The sequence below is a fragment of the Lissotriton helveticus genome, chromosome 3_1 (assembly GCF_964261635.1).
Source record: "Lissotriton helveticus chromosome 3_1, aLisHel1.1, whole genome shotgun sequence".
NCBI classification, from domain to species: Eukaryota; Metazoa; Chordata; class Amphibia; order Caudata; family Salamandridae; genus Lissotriton; species Lissotriton helveticus.
The window spans coordinates 349363311-349383809 of record NC_136061.1 but is presented as its reverse complement, the minus strand read 5'-3'; the positions used below and the strand labels follow the sequence as shown (position 1 = coordinate 349383809).

The 20499-nt window shown below is 44.6% G+C and overlaps 1 protein-coding gene across 1 annotated transcript in view; it reads left to right on the top strand.

Moving 5' to 3' along the window:
• The window catches only part of GOSR1 (golgi SNAP receptor complex member 1), a 468207-nt gene that overhangs the window by 122406 nt on the left and 325302 nt on the right, over nt 1-20499 (top strand). The window contains exons 3-4 of the mRNA XM_078680012.1: nt 14918-15005; nt 15507-15614. Of these exons, the coding sequence (XP_078536138.1) occupies nt 14918-15005; nt 15507-15614 (196 nt within the window). The remainder of the gene's footprint in view (nt 1-14917; nt 15006-15506; nt 15615-20499) is intronic.

Here is a 20499-nt window from a genome sequence, read left to right as displayed (position 1 = left end):
CTAACTATTCTGGTTGAAGTCATCTTCTAGGCCCCCCAATGCAAAGCTCAACATATGGCTATTTAGTATGTTGCAACGTCACACTTGACCAAATTTTATGATGTAATGAGAAACTTGTGTTAAGGCAAAAGTTTCCTTTATTGCCTCTTTTTATGTGGACCTGAATATGGCTAGGTACGGGGCATGATGTACTACTACAGCCCTTGAAAAATCCACTCACCCCTTTGCTATGTCTACTCCGATTTTATCAGGTTGAGCTATATTTAGGACCTACTTGCCCATTTTGTTCAGTCAGTAAGGGAAGGAGCAATAAGATCCCTTTAAATCTTGTTTTTATCTTGTCGTATTTGCTCTGTGTTCAGTCAATCAAAATTCCTTATTTCTTTTACAAAAACCATAAAAGAAACAACGAATACAGATCGTGAATATATCATATTAGGCTAAGAAGAGCATTTCAGAAGACAAGTGTGCAAGTGAAGGATAAAAAGCACTTCGATTGACATAATAAAACCGCATGGACGTAACATGGATGATGCAATTCCCCATAATTCAGGATTAGTGCTAATGCTTTATCAAAATTTATGCCAATCCCTTCCGGATTTATGACATGTGTGACGTCGACCTTCTGCCGGGGGAAGCTCCCACCTTTGGTCGCCATCTTCAGATTCTTTTTTCTGCCGTTGGGTCTGGATCGTCACAGAAGAGTTCCAGAAACTTTTGAAGAAGGAATCAATGAAAATCTGCAAAAAAAACAGCAATAATTGAAGAATTCAGCACCGATTGCAGGCCGGACGACCGGTACAACGAAGAAGAGAGAAAAACCAAGAACTTCGACGTCCAACGGAGAATGCGTACACAGGGGGCTCCCTGAGCTCAGTCATGGACAAAACGCCATTCAAATTCTGCAACAATTGCCACCACAAGTACGCGCAGAAGGACCAGCACCCAGTTTGCAACCTCTGCATGCCGCTCGACCATCGAAGCGAAGACTGCACCGCTTGCTCAGCGTTCACACCGAAGACCCTCAGAGTTCAGGAGAGGCAGTGAAGGGCGAACTACAACATGCAGGGGCAAGGACCATCCCCATGGCTCCGAGACTTGGGCCTCTCCAGTGGGGAAGAGGACAACATCGCGGAGGGACTAGAAGACTGCACGGTCGTCGTGACCGAGAAGAAGTCGGCAAAGGAGGTAAGATTCATCGACTCAAAGACCCCCGACTGACGCTCGAAAGTTTGATGCAAAGTCCTCGAAAGGGGCGCTGCCGTCAACTCTCGACGTCCGCAGCTGCACCCAAGGACAAACAGCCCAGCGGATCCTTCAAAAAGGACTCCCAGCCGGCGAAAACTCTGGAGAAACCTAGGTCGTCGAAGCCCAGTCTTCAAAAAAAGGACCGCTCGACGCCGAGGAAAAAAGAGTTAAAGGCGGCTTTGAGGCCGACAACCACGAAGCGAAGCGCTCGACACCGAACAGGCGGCCGCGATGTAGAAGGCTTGAGGCCGAAACGGCAAACATCCTCCAGTGAAAGTAGGATTTCGACGACCGGATGAGCCAGTACACCATCCCTTCGAGGCTCGCAGCTGAAGCAGAGCTCGAAGAGGGGGTCGAGGACCCATTTCTGCCGAAAAAGCCAGAACCTGCCAAAGAACAGGAGGAAGAGGGCCTAGATTACTTCTAGGCAGAAGGCTAAGAGGATCAACAGACCTACCAGGACTCGACATCCTCGGAGGCGCAAGGCCTGGAGTGGCAGGATCTCAATGCCGAAAACCCGGAAGAGGGGTAGAGTCATACCCGGCGAGGCCCTCGCCGCCGGACGACATTGGCATATACAATATGGTCATAAAGAACGCTGGAGCCTCTTATGGAGTGAAACTAGAGGAGGAAAAGCCAAAAGCTTGTTTTCTCCTGGAAACTCTGCTTCCTACACAGACCAGGAGCCAATTTCTACCCATGCTCCCAAGTGTGCTGGACCAGGGCAGGAAGGCTTTCAGGGAGCCAGCTATATGTAAGTCAGTGACTCCAAGGACACTGACTGAGGAAATATGAACATTCCTCACAAGACCCAGAATATATTCAGGGATCAGTACCTGCTGACTCGATAATAGCATCAAGAGCTAGGAAGAGGGCCAACGTGCCCACTAACTCCGGACCACCTCCAGACAAGGCGAGCAGGAGGATGGATCTCACAGGAAGGAAGATGGAGAGGAGTGCGGCGATTTAATGGTGCATCGCCAACTCGAATGCCTTGATTAAAAGACCTGCCTACCAGCATTGGGAGGAAGTCGGCCAACTGCTCAAACATCTCCCGGAGCAGTACCAACAGAGGGCACACCACCTCGTGGAAGAAGGCAGGAACATGCCCAACACATGCCTGAAATCGGCCCTGGACGCAGCGGAGACATCCAGTAGGCAGATGGGGATCGGGGTCACGGAGAGAAGGCATGCCTGGCTGAGGATCTCGGCGTTCAAGCCTGAAGTCCAAAATAACATCCTGAAACACACCCTTCAACGAAGAACAACTGTTCGGCACTCCGGTTGAGGAAAAACTTATGCAGCTAAAAAAGGACCATGAAACAGCAAGGAGCGCTGCTGTTCAGGGGGACGAGAAGGGGCATTCCCTTATGAAGACCAGCAGGCAGATGAAACAGCAGGAACATCACATCAAGCCTTCCAACAGGGTTACCAATGAGGCACCCAGACACAGCAACTGGGACAGCAACAGCAAAACTGGCAGTACCAGCCACGGGCCAATCCTTTCGAGGGTGCTCGAACGGACGAGGTCAGACAAGAAGGGGAGGGCAACAATCCACCTCAAAGTGACTCCGCTGTAAGAAGGATGCCCACCCACACTACACCTCGAGGGGGGCAACAATACCAGGAAAAAGACAAACCATTAGTACCACAAGACAAACAGTTCCACGAGCACATAACACCTGTAGGAATCAGAATCAGACACTTCTTCCAGGAGTGGAAGAAGGTCACAACCGACAAATGGATACTAAACATCATACAACACGGCTACTTTATAGAACTAGAAAAACCACCTCCAAACAGGAAGCCAAATTACAAGGCACACTCTACAGCAGAACTATCACACTTGCTGCTAGAGGCACAGGAGCTCTTAAAGAAGGAGGCAATAGAGACGGTGCAGTGCAAAGAAAGAAACAAGGGCGTCTACTCCAACTACTTCCTCGTACCAAAGGTAGACGAAACGTTTAGACCTATCTTGGACCTACGGTTCTTGAACAAATTCGTAAAGCTCAGAGGTTCAAGATGACATCTCTGCAAGAAATAATACTCCAGATACAGGAAGGGATTACATGGCAACTATAGACCTAAAGGACGCTTACCTACACATCCCCATGTACAAAAGACACAAACGCTCACTAAGATTTGGGATCAAGGAAACACACTACCAGTTAACAGTCCTGGCATTTGGCCTAAAGTCCGCAACAAGGGTGTTCACAATATGCATAGCTGCGGTCGCAGCACACCTACGGAGGCAGGGGATACACGTATACCCCTACCTCGACGACTGACTGGTAAAGGCAAACTCATACAGCCAATGCAAACAACACATTCAGCAGGTTACTCAAACACTAATGCAACTAGGGTTTTCAATACATTGGGGAAAATCTTCCACAGAACCAGAACCAGTGAAGATATTCTTAGGTGCAGAGATCAACACCTTACAGGGATAGGCGTTCCCCAGCACGAGGAGAACACAGGCACTACTGAAGGAGACACTTCGCTACCACAAGGGGCAAGTTCTGACAGTGACGACGGTGAGCAAGCTCATGGGAATTATGGCGTCATGCATACACCTGGTTCCAAATATTCAACTCCACATGAGACCATTCCAAGAATAGCTCCAACAGCAATGGTCACAAGCAACAGGGAGTTGGGAAGATGTAGTGGTTGTCACACACACAGTGCAGCAGGAAATAGCGTGGTGGAACAAAAGAAACATCGCACAGGGGAAGCCATTCACACCACCAACTCCAACGGTGACCATCACAACAGATGCCTCCCACCTGGGGTAGGGAGCGCACATGAACCAACTCAAAGTGAGGGGGTTATGGACACAGAAAGATGCAGTGAAACACATCAACTGCCTAGAGCTAAAGACAGTGTTCCTAGCCTTAAAAGCATTTCAGAAAGATCTGTACGGGAACAGGGTGTTGATCCAAACAGACAACACCACGACCATGTTCTACATCAACAAGCAAGGGGGAACACACTCAGTAGCGCTGTCAAAGCTAGCACAGGAGATATGGACATGGGTCATTCCACTGTGACTAGACCTACTAGGGAAGGACAATGTGGAAGCAGACCGACTCAGCAGACAGACGTCAGCATCTCATAAATGGGAGATTCAACCAGCAGGAAGTAGAGAAAATATTCCAAAGGTGGGGAACACCGCAAATAGAACTATTTGCAACACACCAGAATGCAAAATGCCTACACTTCGCATCCACACAACCAGACCACCGGTCTCAAGGGAATGCGCTATGGATAAGCTGGTCAAAGACATTTGCATGCTCTTTTCCCCCGATACCACTGATACACAGGGTACTTAACAAATGCAGGATCAGCAACATGACGCTAATTCTAATAGCACCTCAGTGGGCATGACATTCCTGGTTCTCACCGATAGTAGAAATGGCACAGGAACCAGCACACAGGTTCCCAAAAAGAAGAGACCTGTTAACAGTACAGAACGGAAAGGTACTGCACCCAGAGCCAGAGAACCTCAGCCTAGCAGCATGGCTCCTGAAGACTTAGAATTTGCACACCTCAAACTACCAGCAAGTATCTTGGCAGTACTCCGAGAAGCGAGGAAACAGACAACAAGGAAGTGCTACATAGCAAAATGGAAAAGGTTCTCCCACTGGTGCATCAAGCAGAAACTACAACGGAAGATCACAAGGGAATCCACAGGACTAAAATACTTAACGTACCTGCTGCAAAACAAACTAAGCTACACAACCCTAAGGGTGCACATAGCGGCAATAGTGGCTTACATGAGGGAAGAAACAGGGAAGAGTTTCTTCACCTCCCAAGTTGCAAACACACCAATTCAAGACATTTGCCAGGCTGCAACATGGTCTTCCAGCGCTTGACAAATCCACTCGCCCGCTCGCATTTGCGAGGGAGAATTGATGAGGACGAGCTATTTTTAGGTCCTACTTGCCCTTTCTGGCCAGTAGGAAGAAAAACAAACTTTTGTCCTCTGTCTTTAAAAACGGAGCAAAAGTTACAAGATAACAAGATTTAAAGGCATTTTTATTGCTCACAAAGGGAATGAGCAATAAAGATGCCTTTAAATCTTGTTAACTTGTCACTTTTGCTCTGTTTTCAGAGACGGTGGTCAAGTAGGTTGCAGTTGGGTCAAGGGGATTTTTCAAGGTACTAGACCTGTAGGACTAGTACCATTTTTCGAGCCCTGGTTTTCAGTGAACACAGTCACTAAGCACTGCTGTGTGGATATTCAGAAAAATAAGGAAGCGCAAGTGGGACAGAAGATCTTACAACACATTTTCAGTAACCAGTGCTCATCTTCCACCCAACCACCACAATAATTACAAGCCGCTACTAAGTCTATGCACAGCATAGTGAATCCAGAAAGATTCACGATGCAAAACGTATAGTTTCTTACCTGTTGGTGTAGTTTTGTAGCTTGAAGACTTTCTGGATTCACTATAGATCCCACCCTCCTCCGCCAGAACGATGAGTCAGGAGGAAAGGAGGATTAAAAATTGCAATCATAGCTAAATGGATCAACAAAGTAAGATAACACAAGACAAAAACAAAAAGAACCCAGAGATGGCGACCAAAGGAGGGAGCTTCCGCCGGAAGCGCGTCACATCACGAAGGACACCAAATGGTGGGATGTCAACACCCACCTGGGCCACGAAAAATTTAAAAAAAAAGAGAAAAAAAACTAAGATTTCGGACCCAACCTCTAGATGGCAGGATAATGCCCAGCATAGTTAATCCAGAAAGTCTTTAAGCTGCAAAACTACACCGACAGGTAAGAAACTGTACGTTTCATCTGCCATTTGAGCCGACGTTTGTTGTTGGAGGGAATTACCTCCTTGGTGCTCAATGGAATCAGAGCGACGTACACCCTTTTGCCCCATGGGTGTTCCACAGTCAGGCCAAGGGGATTATGGTCGCTATCACTATCACAAGACTGGATGATGACCATGTCCTGCACTAGAGGCCATAAAGTAAGGCTGTCTGGGAGGTAGTCTATCCTTTTGCGGTCCTTAGCCTATGTTCTAAAGAAATGGCATTCAGTTGCAATGCTGCTTTCGACCATTTTTTTAATGGGAGTAAGTTCAAGAGGTGGCACCATCCAAGCCTTATCCTCCTCGCTCACGTCCTGAGACTCGACCCATTCATGTAGCTCGAATGTCACATTAAAATCACCAGAAACTATTAGGGAGTGGCCGTCATGTCTAACTTCCAATAGATTGTCCAGGGCATGCAGAGTTGGAGAACTATCTCCTCTGGTACTTCTGGCATACAAATTAGAGACATCAGACTTGCCCTTGCCATTACTTAACCTTACCCCTAAAATATCTGGGGTGTTAGTATCCAGCTCCTTGAAATCGCAATTAAGTGTGATATTAGGGTGAGCAACCCCCCTGCCGGCCGGCCAGGTTTAGATGGAAGGGCCGGTCTGTAAAAAGTCATAAACCCAGGAACGAATGTGGGTGTCAAACTCCATGTTTCCTGGAGTAGACAAATCTCATGATGGTTAATCAGCTCGAGCCAGTGGGGGCAGACTGGTTTCCCCATTATGCCTGCCACATTCCATGACACTATCTTCAGCGCCCTACCAGTAGTTGTTGGGAAATGAACCTGGGGAGATGATGGGATGTATGAGTGGTTTAGTTTTATTGGGGAGTAGCTAGGTGTATCCGAGCTACTGCCCTGCACTTCTTATCGCTTGATGCAGAGACTGAAACAATATCTGTGACTGGCTGTAGGTTACAGAACGTGTTCTCCAGCTCTGGAGGGGGACCCTCTTGGTACATATGAGCTATAGAAAGAATGCATTCATAATTTGTACCTAGGATGTGCTTGGGATCCTTGACAGGGGGTAAAAAGAGTCCATCAATCTGAGATAGTGTTGAAGTAGGTGAATCCCCAAGAAGCTAGGGTGCAGTTTTAGCTCGTTCAATTGTAAGAGGGATGTTCAGTTTCAGCCTAATCTTTGTAGAGGGTGGTGAATACGATCTCGATTCCTTGGCAACTAGATTCTGCACCCGAAGTTCGTTAACTAGAATAAGCTCTAAGTCTTCAGTTGGACTGTGTTTCAGGACTCCTGTTTTTGCCTGGACAATATCATCCCTTATTATGGATTTACAGCCCCTGGTATGCCTCAACCAATGTATGGCCTTATTTTTAAGGATTTCTCCGTTTGAAACTGTTGTTATCCACTTTGGGAATGTTGGTCTGTAAATAGGTTTCGACTGAGGTGCACTGTACAAGGGATGAGCTAGTTGAGGAGGTGGAAATGCCCTACTACAGCCTCTATTCAATCTCTGTGGCGCTTGCTTGGACAATGTCCTGTGCCCTGCTAGATCCCATGGTGCACCCTTGTATTTCTCACCCTGGTCCTTCTGAAACCTATTGTGGGCAGACAGCGGACTATATGGTGCCCTAAAGTTGGAATCAAGTGGGCCAAGCTGGAGAACGGGCTTTTTTATTGGCGCATTCTGGCCAGTTTGCTTCGAGGGGGACAGTGCAAGCCCCGTCCTCAAGTTAACATAGTTATGTGAGGTGGAAACTGGTGAGGGGGGCTGGAGTCTAGTGCATTCTTTTAATTTGCTGTAGATTTTAGACCCTAAAATAGGCAGGGATTCAATGGAGCCTTTTAGGACAGCTATTTCCCTCTCCACTGTCTCGAACAAAAGTTGTGATTTTCCCATACCCAGTGATTTTGGTCCCAGTCGAGATAGATGAGTGGGAAGGCTTAAGGGTTGTTTCAAGGGTAAGCGCATCTATAGCAACAGTAGGTGGCATGAGCAACCCCTCGCAATCAGTGACAATAGCCTCGATTCGGTCTAGCACTTTCTCCCCGATCCCCTTTCTTTTCCTCATCCCATGCAGGCACGACAACAAACAATATGTCAATAGATCAAGTATGCGTAGGATAAAACAAAGAATCGGAAGTGGGCAGTAGTTGGATGATGGTCAAATGTCAAACAGTACCTCAAGGATTTATTGTCCAGGAGCTCAAGCTGATGATGACGAGGGGTTGCCCAGCCCAGCCTCTTCCGGGCAATGACGAGCCCGCCCTTGGCCCGGCCGCATCCCACGCCGCGGACAGACTGTGGCGCTTAAGAATGTGTCTGGTGGCCCCTCCCTCCTAGGAGAAGCAGGGCTTTGTGCGGTTTGGAGTCCTCGGTGTAGTCCCCGGTACAGCAGCGGCAGTGAAATCTGCGTCGGCGTCCCGTGCCGCGGACAGACCGTGGCGCTTAAGAGCGCGCATGGTGGCCCCTCCCTCCTGAGGGAACAGGGGTTTGTGGGGTATGGAGTCCCCAGTGCAGTCCCCGATACAGCAGTGGCAGTGAAATAAACAGCGACAGTGATATTTGTGTCAGCGTCCCGCACCGTGGACAGACTGTGGTGCTTAAGAGCGCGTCTGGTGGCCCCACCCTCCTGGGGAAGCAGGGCATTGTGGGGTATGGACTCCTTGGTGCAGTCCCCGGTACAGCTCCAGCAGTGAAGTGTGCGTCCCCGTCATAGACAGAGGTCAGAAGTCAGTTTACAATTTCTTTCCTTTCTCTGACTGCAGAGTTCCAGGATTTTGTAAAGTGAACTGTCTGACCTGCTGTACAAAGTGTGAAATGAAAGGCTATGAGATAGTTTTTCCTAACACACATTGAAATAGCTAATAAGTCAACTGTACAAACATTTCAAAGTATGTTTTAAGTAGTTGATTAAGACCATTTTTTTTACTTCTGTGAGATGATCACATTTTTTTTTATAGGATGAAAAACAAATCAGAACCCTTTACTTAGTGCTGTGCAATTGATAAATATTTTCTTAAACCCATTTTTCACAGGTTATTGTTAATACGCCATATACTTTTATGAGTAAAGCTGCAAGGTAGTGGAAGGTTTTTGGAATTTTTTAGAAATGTACTGCCTGTAAACGACATTGCGTTACCACATAATGCTTTAAAAACATATTTATTAAAAGTGAATGTTTAAACATGAACTGAGAAACACTCCTGCCCCTGCCCTGATGGCAATGCTATCAGTAAACTGAGAGGCAAATCAGGTATCCAGTCTACCCTATTTATGGGCTAGATTCTTATCTTTCTGTAAAAGAAGTGGGGGGGTTCGATTACTTGGCTATTTTGACCTGGCAAATTGACATCTTTCTAAGGTTCATACTAAAATCTTAACATCCCAAGTTTTTCCAGGAATTTGTAAGCTAAAGTTTGTAGTATGTGTTGCTGTTGATACACATGCGTTGCATACTCCTGCCATCTAGTTTTGGTACCGGACACTGCAGCTTGTTTTCGTTTGAAGAAGTTTCAACTCACGAGGTGTAGAGTGACTCCTCCCTTCGTCCAAAAAGCGAATAGGCTTCAACTCCACCCTTACATTTTTAGGTCTCGCACCTGGCGACGCAGCGCGAAAGCGCTCTTGCCAGCGAGACTTATTGTCAGCGATATGCCTCTCAAGGGAGACAGACAGGGGCACGCGCGGCGATTGGGGTCTGTGGACGCGCACGTACAGGCACGTGCACATCTCCAGGATGCAGTTTAACTTTCGCCCCATTGTTGGAGCGGCTCGCAATGGCGAGTCCGCTCAGGAAATAAACTTGATACTGTGCCTTCATCGTCACAAATTGAGAATCCCCCACTCACCCGGTCTGTGGGAGGAGGATCCTCCTCAACGGTGGCTGGAGCACTCCAGCTCCTCTCCACATCTGGCTGCACGACGCTGGGCTCTCTCCATAAGCATGGGAGCCCCGCACTGCTGTGTGCCACTCTTCCATTTTGGCGCCGGGGCTCTCTCTTCAGCACGAGCGCCCAGGAAGGGGACAGGTGCTGCCTGCACCGGCTGCACACGCCGCCACTGGGCACGAGCCGCAGGGCACACGAAAGTTGCAGGTACTGCGCATGCGCGGGCAGCCCTCGCCCTCCCATGTCTCCTCCCCGGGCCGGATGTGAAGTTGCTTTCTGTTTTGCTTTTTTTTTTTTTTATCCATTTCTTGTTATTCCGAGAGGCCGTATGCATTTTTATTACATTTTGAACCTTGCCGTGCTGATGAGTGAACTCTGTCTTCTCATTTTGTCTCGTGCTGCTGGATAGGTAAGTGTGACTAGACTGTGTAAGGCGGTGACAGTCCCAGGCTCAAGACAACGTCTGCGATTGTCCTGCTTAGATCGTGTATCCTCGATTCGAGGTCCCTCTGCTCAGCCTCAATTTCCAAGCACGGGACAACGCCCCCCCTCCGACCTGATCTACCTGTACACCTGAGGCTGCTGAAGGCATCCCCTCAGTTGTGTAGAATTAGCTGGCATCAAGAAAGCTGTGAAACCTTCCAATGTTTGCGCAGTCGCTGTTGCTAGCTGCCAAATGCCCACTGGTTTCTTGCAGGACCTGTCTTCCATCTCTTTTAGGAGCGATGTGGTGTATATAAAATTACATTTGTTTGGGGGGACAGTCTGGTAAGTGTTCATACTTTGAAAGCTTCACTGCGTTTCATACGTAAGTATAAGTAAGAAACTGATTAAACCAATTTTGTGTGTACGTTATGAAGCACAGTTTTTATGTAGCATCCGTTTATAATTCCTTGACTTCTTGGAATGACTTCTTGGAGGTTTTGGTTCTCACGGACAACCTGATGTCCACAGTTGTGGGTTGATGTGATGTAGGGCCTCAGAGGTGGAAGCATTCTGATTCAACCTTCCGCCGACTGGTGATAAAGCCCATAGGGCAGAGATTTCCCCTTGGTGGTGTTTCATAATGGGGGATCTGATTTTGCGCTCCTCCAAACTAACGTGCGTCATATATTGGTTCTCGTCTGGTATAAAAATTGCTGTAAGGTACATGCGTATGTGCTTATTGTTCGCATCTTTTTAATGGGAGTATTGAAGGAAATCCCAAAACAGCAGTGCGTTTGGGCTCAATGGCATGCCCACCCTAATCAGACATACGTAGTTAACAGTTGTACGCTGTGCTGAACACCAGACAGAGAGAACACGAGTTACAGGTGTTGCATTTCACAGTGTTGTGCATCAGTGCTTACCAGTAGCGGCTGGAGTGTTGACATGGTGGTGGGATGGGGGCAGGTGGGTAACGGGGATGGGGTGGAGCAAAATTAAACAGGCATTTGCAATGCAATAGTTCTTGCATTTATGAGAGTTTGAGCTATTGGCATTGTAAATGACAATGCCTTTTATTGATGTGTTGTTTTTAAAACAGATCAATAAAAGGCATTGTCGTTTACAATGCCAATAGCTTACTTAAACTCTCGCAAATGCGAGACCTATTGCATTGCAAATGCTTGTTATTTATTTTTTGCCATTAGTCGATGTGTAAAATAACATGCCCGAAACTGACACGTTTCTGCACTTAAGCTGCAGGCACTGCATTGCGTCGTCGATTTCAGAGGAACAGTAACAAATAAAAATTATATTTTGACGTCTGCTACCAAAATTTATTGAAGAATTTAATAAAAAATCATCAAGGGCTCTGCATTTGAGAATGTGGGTAAATGTGGCGGCCTTCCTTTCGTTCCTGCCCTCATTGTAATTTATAGTATCCCTAGTCTAACCAGTACGAGGTTTTAACCTCTTGTCTCTCTCCAAACCACCAGGAGTTGTAGATCTTCTTTTGTCAAGCTTTCAAACGTAAAAAAGGTTTGAAGAGAAAAGCTGTGGGTGCATTCGAGGATGTAGCGTTAAGACACTTTGGACATTTTTGAAAAACTAGATGCTCTCAATGTCTTTGAGGAATTGCCAGTTCTTCAGAGCCACAGAACATCTGGATATCACGCAGCCCAAAATGCCTTCATTGAAGGTCTTTTGTGAGGAGCACAAGCATTTTGAGCAGCTTAACATAACATGTGTATTTGTAAAGCGCACGTTCACCCCAACAGGTTCTCTTGACGCTTAATAACAGATGTTTGTTACCCAACTCAATGGTACTCTTTTTATCGACCTCAGATGGAAGAAAGGCTGAATGGACCCGCCAGGATTTGAACCTGTGACAATGAGGTCGAACACAGGCTCCTGCAGTGGATGCATTAATCCTCTGAGCCACCAGACCCGGCATACTCCAGCAGCAGAAATCCACACTATCTACTGGAGACACTGAGGTCCATGAGTAGTGATCCAAGGATGAGTACAAAATGCTCTGAAAGCTACAGTATGTTGAAGAGGAGCACCACTCCAGGAATCAGACTTCTAGCCCAGTAAAAGCCAAAAAAAGGTTTGTAGGCCCACTACTGCCTTCTGATCCCCATCGAGCTGAGACAAAACATGGGAGCCGAAAGAGCAGACCCAAACGCATTTGGAGCTAAAGCACCCATGGGGCTGAAATACCCGCCTTCAATGTTGAAAACCCATCTTCGACCTAGAAGACAACCTTCAGCAAAAAAGTCTTCTTATTCACCCCAATACAGGGAAAATGCTTAAACAGCCACCGCATGGACCATTAGTGTCCACGCTTTTAATCCCATTCCTAAGTTGAGAAAGCTAACATTAGAGGAAGAACTAGAGTATGATGAACCTCCACAATCTGGACATAACACATCTAAAGTGCATAGAACACCTTACCAAACTGCTAATATTCCTGAAACTCAAAAGTCTTCACCACCAGCTGCATGTTTGTCAACTCCTTCACCACCAAGGGCAAGTTTGCCACTGCCTCACTTGCCTCTAAAAGAATCACCAGAGGGGTCTGTTTACTCCGTATCATGTAGACGTAGACCCATTCGACCAGCCAATCAGTACAGATGATGATCCATGGGAGGACTACAGGGTAGATCCTCCAAAGGATCAAGACATTGAGGCTTATCCTATGAAACCATCTCCCTGGATCATACAACAACATACCTTGCTGTAATTCAGAGAGCGGCTCTACATCAAAATGTCTCTATACACATTGTGAAAAAGGAAGACTATTTCCTTGCAGAGACCTTTTCAAAACCTGAATGTAGTGCTCAGTTGCTTACAGTGTTAAAGGAAATCATGAAATCTGCTCCTGAAAGATCCTGTTAGAGTCTATGTATTCACTCCACAGATAGAAATAAAAGTATGTTTTCCCTGAGGCCCACATTTACATAAATTGTCTGGTTCCACCAGACTCACTAGTGGTTCATGCATCCAGGGTGTCTGTGCAAACAACATGGATGCACTCCTCCAAGATAAAGAAAGTAAGCGTATATACTCAGCAAGGGAAAAGAGCTGCTGTTGGTGCGTAGACTCACTGGCTTAGTGCCAATTCTGTTGAATTGCTGTTAAGGTGTGTCAGATTCCCTTGAAAAGATGGAAGCACTCGTACAACATTTGCCTGAAACATATAGGAAGAGGGGACGAACTATTAGCGGAAGGGAAGATCATTTCAAATGCATACATGCGCTGCACACTTGAAGCAGCTGACACTGCTTCAAGAGGTATAAATTACTTTGCAGGCCTGGCTGGCTAAGAGTGTCAGGATTTAAACCAGAGTGGCAACAACACCTTCTTACATTCTGTTTAATGGAGAACACCTTTTTGGGCCTTAGGTGGACTAAATGTTTGAAAAATTTAGACAGGTCAGAGAAATAGCATAGTCAATGCAGGCACTACAAACATCCACCTCAATGAGATTTTTTTTCCCTAAGCCCTACCCAAGAGGTTCACCCATTTCAGGGAAAATACCCCAAACACACATACACATATGAAAGGCAACTGCATCGAGCCTTTCAGGATCCCCAAATCAATGAGTGCTACTCACTACACTATAGGTAGTAAAAACGTCCACCTCAGTGAGGTTTTTGGTGAGACCTAACCATGAGGTTCCTCCAAATCAGGGCAAACGTCTCATACACACACATATCAAAGACGACAACATCAAGCCTTTCGGGATCGCCAAAACAACAGGGGCTACTCAAAGTGAAGTTATAGAGCTAACAATAGCAGAGGCAGGGGTAAAGATGGTTCCTTTAAGGGAACCACAACCACCAAACACTGACCCGCCCAGGGCCCCCTCCGGCATATAACGCCAGCAGTTGGGCGAATAAAGGATTTCCAACCGTACTGGGTAGAAATCACCTCACATCAGTGGGTTCTCCTAATAGTCCAAAGAGGCTATTATCTCGAATTCCACACCAACTCACCCAAAAATGCTCCAGGAATTTTTAAGGTGATTAATGCATGTTTGTAAGAACTTTAATCCCCTTGAGTAAAACGTTTTTTTACAGAGAGTTAGTAGTTTGTTCATTGCGTATATTATTTATAAATGTAACCTCCATATTCATTTGAATAAGCACCTGATGCTTGGATGATTCAGTTTAGTGTATGCTGTATAAGAAAACTCGATTCACTCTGGAACGTCTCTTGAAATAGCCAAGCTTGAAAAACAGTAGAGGGGTTTTTTATTTTAGGTTTTTTGATACTAACTTGTGTAGGCATTGTTAGAATCCAACGAAATACCAATTAGCATTGTACTTTGGAGGCAGCCGGCATGGAACTTATGATTGTGCTTTTTCTTCTCCTTGTTATAGGATTGGTTACTTTTTATTGTGCCCGCTGTCTTTTCCCTTTCAAAACCAGATTTTCTGTTTTTGTTTCCTTGCAAATTTGCAAGGCTAAAGCCATTTCAATATATCTCAAATACGGAATCATTCAATGAATTATTTTTTATTCAGACTAAAATAACCTCTCGTGTCTGTCTTTCAGCTCTGACACAACTCCCCTCTTGAATGGATCCACCCAAGACAGAATGTTTGAAACCATGGCAGTGGAGATAGAGCAGCTTTTAGCAAAGGTATCATGAAGCAACTTGACATTAGAAAACTAAAATGAAGTTTGGTTCAATATCACAGTGTCTAATTATATGGACTGTTATGGCCAAGTATAATTGTGTGAATGGTGATGTAGATTCATTGTTTTTTACCAGTTTTTCTTATACAAGTTGAATACATAGGTTCATGGAGCCAGTAGCTGTATTGAGGACCTAGGTTTGTTTTGCTTTTATCCTTCATATAGTGATAACAAAGGGCTACTTGTACCTTGCATCCATTGAAGGTGGATTGAATGGATTGTTAGTCTACATTCAATTATCCTTGTTTGCTTAGTGTGATGGTCCATGTTATGGAGATTAAATGGGTTCATGTTGGTTTTATCATTGTTTATTTAGGTGTATTAAGATAGAATGGATTTATTACCACTATCTTTCACTAGTGTCTGTGGTGTATGTGTAGGTACCGGTGTGAATGACTAGAAATTTCTTTGGCAAATGGATCTTCTCATGCTGTCTTTTCTCTAGCTCACTGGGCTGAATGACAAGATGGCAGAGTACAGCAGCAATCCAGGTACGGCTTCTTTGAATGCAGCCCTGATGCACACGTTACAGCGACACAGAGATATACTTCAGGTAACGAAGGGTGGGATAATTACCCTGAAATACATTCCAACATTTTATATTCACTCGCCCCTGCATAGAATATTCTAAACTGCTTATGACTATGTTTTTGGTTGTCTGACACCTTCTTGAAACTTAAATTGATCCATTTCTAACCTTGTTTCCACATACTTCTTCCCATTTCAAAGCATGACTTTACAATAATTAGTATCAATAAGTACCTCCCTTCTACCTCTAACCCTCTGCGACAATATGTGTGGATCAGTCTCCTTCTTTTTTTGCTGTTTCCTTTGTGAAAGTAATTTTCCATTTGCCTTCATTCCACATTTAATCTTCTTCAATGTCTTGATTCTTTTCTTCATTCACATACTTCCAATGCCTATATATCTGTTATGCTCAACTCTACATGTCATAAGGGGTACAAATTGGAAGGAACATCTGTATGTAAAATCAAGATTTCTAGCTGAAGAGAAGATTGTCAAACTGCTGAGAGGGAAGTGGATCGAGTTCGGTCAGGGACTTCAAACTGGGAGGTGGGCTCAAGTAATCCAAGGTGGGGCATCAGGCTCTGGACAAAATAATTACGGTGCTGATTACAGTGCTTTTGTTTTAAGCGGAAAAAATAATGGGGGATCACTAACATCTTTTTTTCATGTATATCTTAGCCAGGAGTATGTGTCAAAAGGGAAGGGACTCCAAATATTCTTCAAACCCCCCTGCCCCATTTCTAATAACTACACTGTGAATACGTTTACACCTTAGTACGGTCTGCCTGACCAGAATAGTATGTTTGGCAATCATGTATTTGATTGCATTTTTAAAATGGTAACAGAACTTACCCGCAATGTTTAAGTATGTCTCAACTTATTTAAGCATTGCCAATTTAATAGAATAATTTGGAAAATGTTTGAGGGGTGCCTGATGATTTTGTTCCCCACACCGGGGTCGGAGGAGGCATGGCATTACAAAATATGAATACCACTAAGTTCGTTGATGCAGTGGATGTGGGAGAGGAGGAGGAGAAGTAAGTAGAGGATCTCTTTTGGAAAAGTTCAACATAAGAAAATTGAGGGCCATCCGTTTTTGAATTACAGTGAAGCAGTACATGTGAAATTGGAGGTAGAGACAGGGACGGTAGATAATCCCTCAATGGTGATGAGAAGTTCAGAGGAGCTACAGTCCCAAAGTGAAGTAAAATATGTGTGGTGAATATGTCTTAGAGCCCCATTCCACTGAGAGAGAGTGCTCTGATAGATATGATGAAAAACAATGAGGAGCTATGCCCTTACTGGCAAATGTTTAGAGGCATATGGTGTGGGTTACAGTTGAATGTTTAAATAGATCAAGAATAATGCAGTCAGAAGATAGGTTATTATCAGGAGTAGAGGAAATAAAGTTGCCGATATAGATGAGTGTTGCTTCTGTTAAGTAAAGGTTTTAGAAGTTAGACTGGAAGGGACGAGAAGGTTGTATGAGTTGGTTGAAAACAAGGCATTCCAGTATCTCCAATATAAACAGAAGTCGGGATACTGGTCAGTAGAGGAAGTCTGACATTTGCTATCTTTCAGCTCCTGCTCAAAACAAAAACAAACATTATGGGTAGATAGATAAGAGTATGTGGTTCAATGTAGAGGTTAGGCAGAGAAGTATTTGGGGAGGCTGATCTGAGGGTTTATTAGTTTGGGGACTTACGGGGGTTCGGATTATGTGCAGGGTGGATTAGGTCATTTGAAAATGAGCTCCAGGGGTTACGTAGCAGTAGTATATAGTGATCAAAACCTGATCTGGAACAGTATGCCCTTAGGTTGATGAGATATTGCATATTTGATTACTTGTTCTCGGAGTTGTGGCATACCAGTAGCCTCACAGCACTGTACTGAATTGATCCTCTGACACAACTGTGTCCAATATTTGGGTTTGTTGTGTTGGCACAGCGCTGTGCATCCCATTGGACCTGGTAAGGTTTTGTATTTAATTTGATGATGTTCTTAAGTCTGAACTAATTATATCTGCTGTATGCTCAAACAATGTTATTAATAGTAAGTAATCAAGTGTTAATTAAACTCTATCCAATGCATTTCGAGACCTCTCATCATCAAAGGGTTATTTGATCTGCGGTTCTGTGGAGAAAAATAAAAAAAAATGTGCCAGAAATCAGACGTTTCTCTGAATATCAGAAGTGCATAAGTGAAATCTAGAGATCAGGCTAACATTAACTCTTTCAAGCAAGAATCATAAACTGCGATCATATAAATGAAAACGTGTATCAAAATGGTTCAGCAAGGGGACCTTAGCACGAAGTATTTTGGATCAATTCACAATTGCTCGGCATTCACAATGTTCCAAGAGTATACCACATTCATTCGGAATGTGTCCATAAGTTTGATATTAGTATAAACCATCAGGACCATAAAACTGCTCAGTGGCTTCCCTACAAACTTTTGAGCGGCTTCTGTACAAACTTTTGAGCTGGGATACCCATTGTATGTGCAGTACCTGGGCCTCGCTCTGGCTGTATGATTCAAAAGACTGACGGGCAGATCAAGGCAGCAGGTGTGTACCATGCATGTAGACCTGCTGGCTCTGCCAATCTCAGCCTGTCAGAGTGCGCCGAGGGTGCTGGCTATTAGGGTGGTACTACCGGCAGTCAGAAAGAGTTTACTCTGAGTAAGCATGCTGGCAGCACAGGCCGTTGGGAGGCATGTGACAGCAAGCAGCTTCTGTTTACCATGCTGGAAAGGAATCCGTGGAAAAAATTCGACGTTATAAAGTGGCGATACTTCAGATATTGCAATCCCGTGTCTGGAAACGATATTAGAGGTGTGCACAGCACACAAGCTTCTAATGGCAGTTAGATAGAAAAAAGGAGGTGGGTGGTGTGAACATATAAAAAATTAAAGGTATTGTCCACATGGGAAGTAAGTATCAACAGCATGGTAGAGGCCTTTTAGCCCAGTGAGTACTGGTTTCAATTTGAGAGGTTTATGTAGATAACGAGGAATGGTCTGCACTCAAATCTCAGACTGCAAGTTGGACTCCAAGTTCTGTAGGAATAACATTTCTTCATCTGGGGAATCTCAAAATGTATTTAATTATTGTAAGCCTGTGATTAAGTTGCATATTTACTAAACAAAGACTCATGACCTGCAAGCCCCTAAGTGGTTCTACAATGTGTATTATCTAGAGAATTACGTGTGAAGGTTATAAGATGGCAATTATTATACACTTTCATTCATACAGTTGAAGTTAATAGTTTTTTTCCCCAACATTCTCTCTAGTAATCTTTAGTTTCTGTCTCCTTCTTAAGACATCTAGGGCGTGACCTCTACTATTTAGCACCATAATTGTTCCTTTTCATTTAATTGTGTTGGCCACTCCCAATCTAGTATTCTTATTTCTGTTCGTGCTTTTGTAAGCATAAACCCTGATTTCTATTTTTCGTTCAGTTTTGCCTCTTTAACCCAGGCCACAAGGACACTTCATCAAATATCCACAAAACATGATGCCAGAGGTTGAGGGTGTCTCACTTTGATCCTTTCTCTTGTATAAGGATGATGGACCAGGTTGCCTTTGAATATATTTTTGCATCTGATGCAATTGTATCTGGGGTTTGTCCTTTTGAGAAAATATTGACGTTGGGCACTTTGTTTTGGTTCAGAGTTACTTAAGGTTTTTACTTCTTATACATGCCATCATGCACCATAAACATAGGTTTTTATGCGTCTCCGACCAATATGCTCAAGTGTTTTGAAATGATGCTTTGAGCTTTTTGCCCTATGGTAAGTATTTGAAAATCATGACCTGTCTCTTATTCTTTTTTGTTGGTTTGTCTTCAAGTAGTGTCATTCTTTCCACTCTATCCTTGTACATGCTTTCATGAAACAGTCTAACGGTTCAAATTGTTCAGATTTGGACGCAATTGTTTTGCTTCTTTTTAGTCGAGTCTATGGAAGATTTTCTTTCAGTTTCTTAGGATAGAAGGAGTGATAATGAAGTCCTAATAGTAGAGTTAGTGTATATGTTCTGTGTTTCCTCTCTCATATTCTTTATTTTATTTTCTGAAACATTTTATTAATGTTTCCATTTCAACAAATTAATCCAGTACAAAAACTTGAAGGTTCGCCTTTCCCAGTCCGTTAACAAAAGGTCCATACAGACCAGAAGCGTCCCCTCCCTCCCCAAATGGCCGCCCCTCACCTCCACCACTTGGGCGCCATCAGTTCTCTTTGCTACACAGTTTAAGGACCAGAGTCCCTCATTTCTCTCCAGGGTTCCATATGTTATTAAATATCTTTGGACATCCATGGACTGTGTAATTCTCTTCCCCTTGCATGCATCAATCCTTGTTATTCACCCACTGATCTATTTCCGGTGGGGCCCATGCCCCATAGGTGCACAGTGTCACTTCTTGTCATCATCAAATTCAAATTGCACCACTTTATTGTGCATCTTGGGAGAGTTAGTGGCCCAAGGTCCCTAGCAACACCAAAGTAAGGAAAAGGTCAGTATTTTCTCCCTTGATCCCCTTTATCTGGAGACCAACCTGGGCTCAGAAGAGTTGAATCTCAGGATAGAACCACAGAATATGAAGCAGCGTTCACACCCGGCCACATCCCCTCAAACATTTATCATCACATGACTTTCCCATTTTGAACAGCCTGGTCCTAGTAGAGTAAACGCAGTGGAATATTTGAGCTGCACTAGACTGAACTCCACCCGAAGAGCCACCTCCCTACAATATCTGCACGCTTCCCCCTAATCCGTATCCTACAACAGATCCAAATCTTGCTCCCATTTTCCCCATAAACACTGTAGGGAGACCTTGCATTGGACACTTATTGAACTATAGACTTGTGAAGTGGCGTGCTCATGAAGATGGGCAGCCAGTATCCGATAT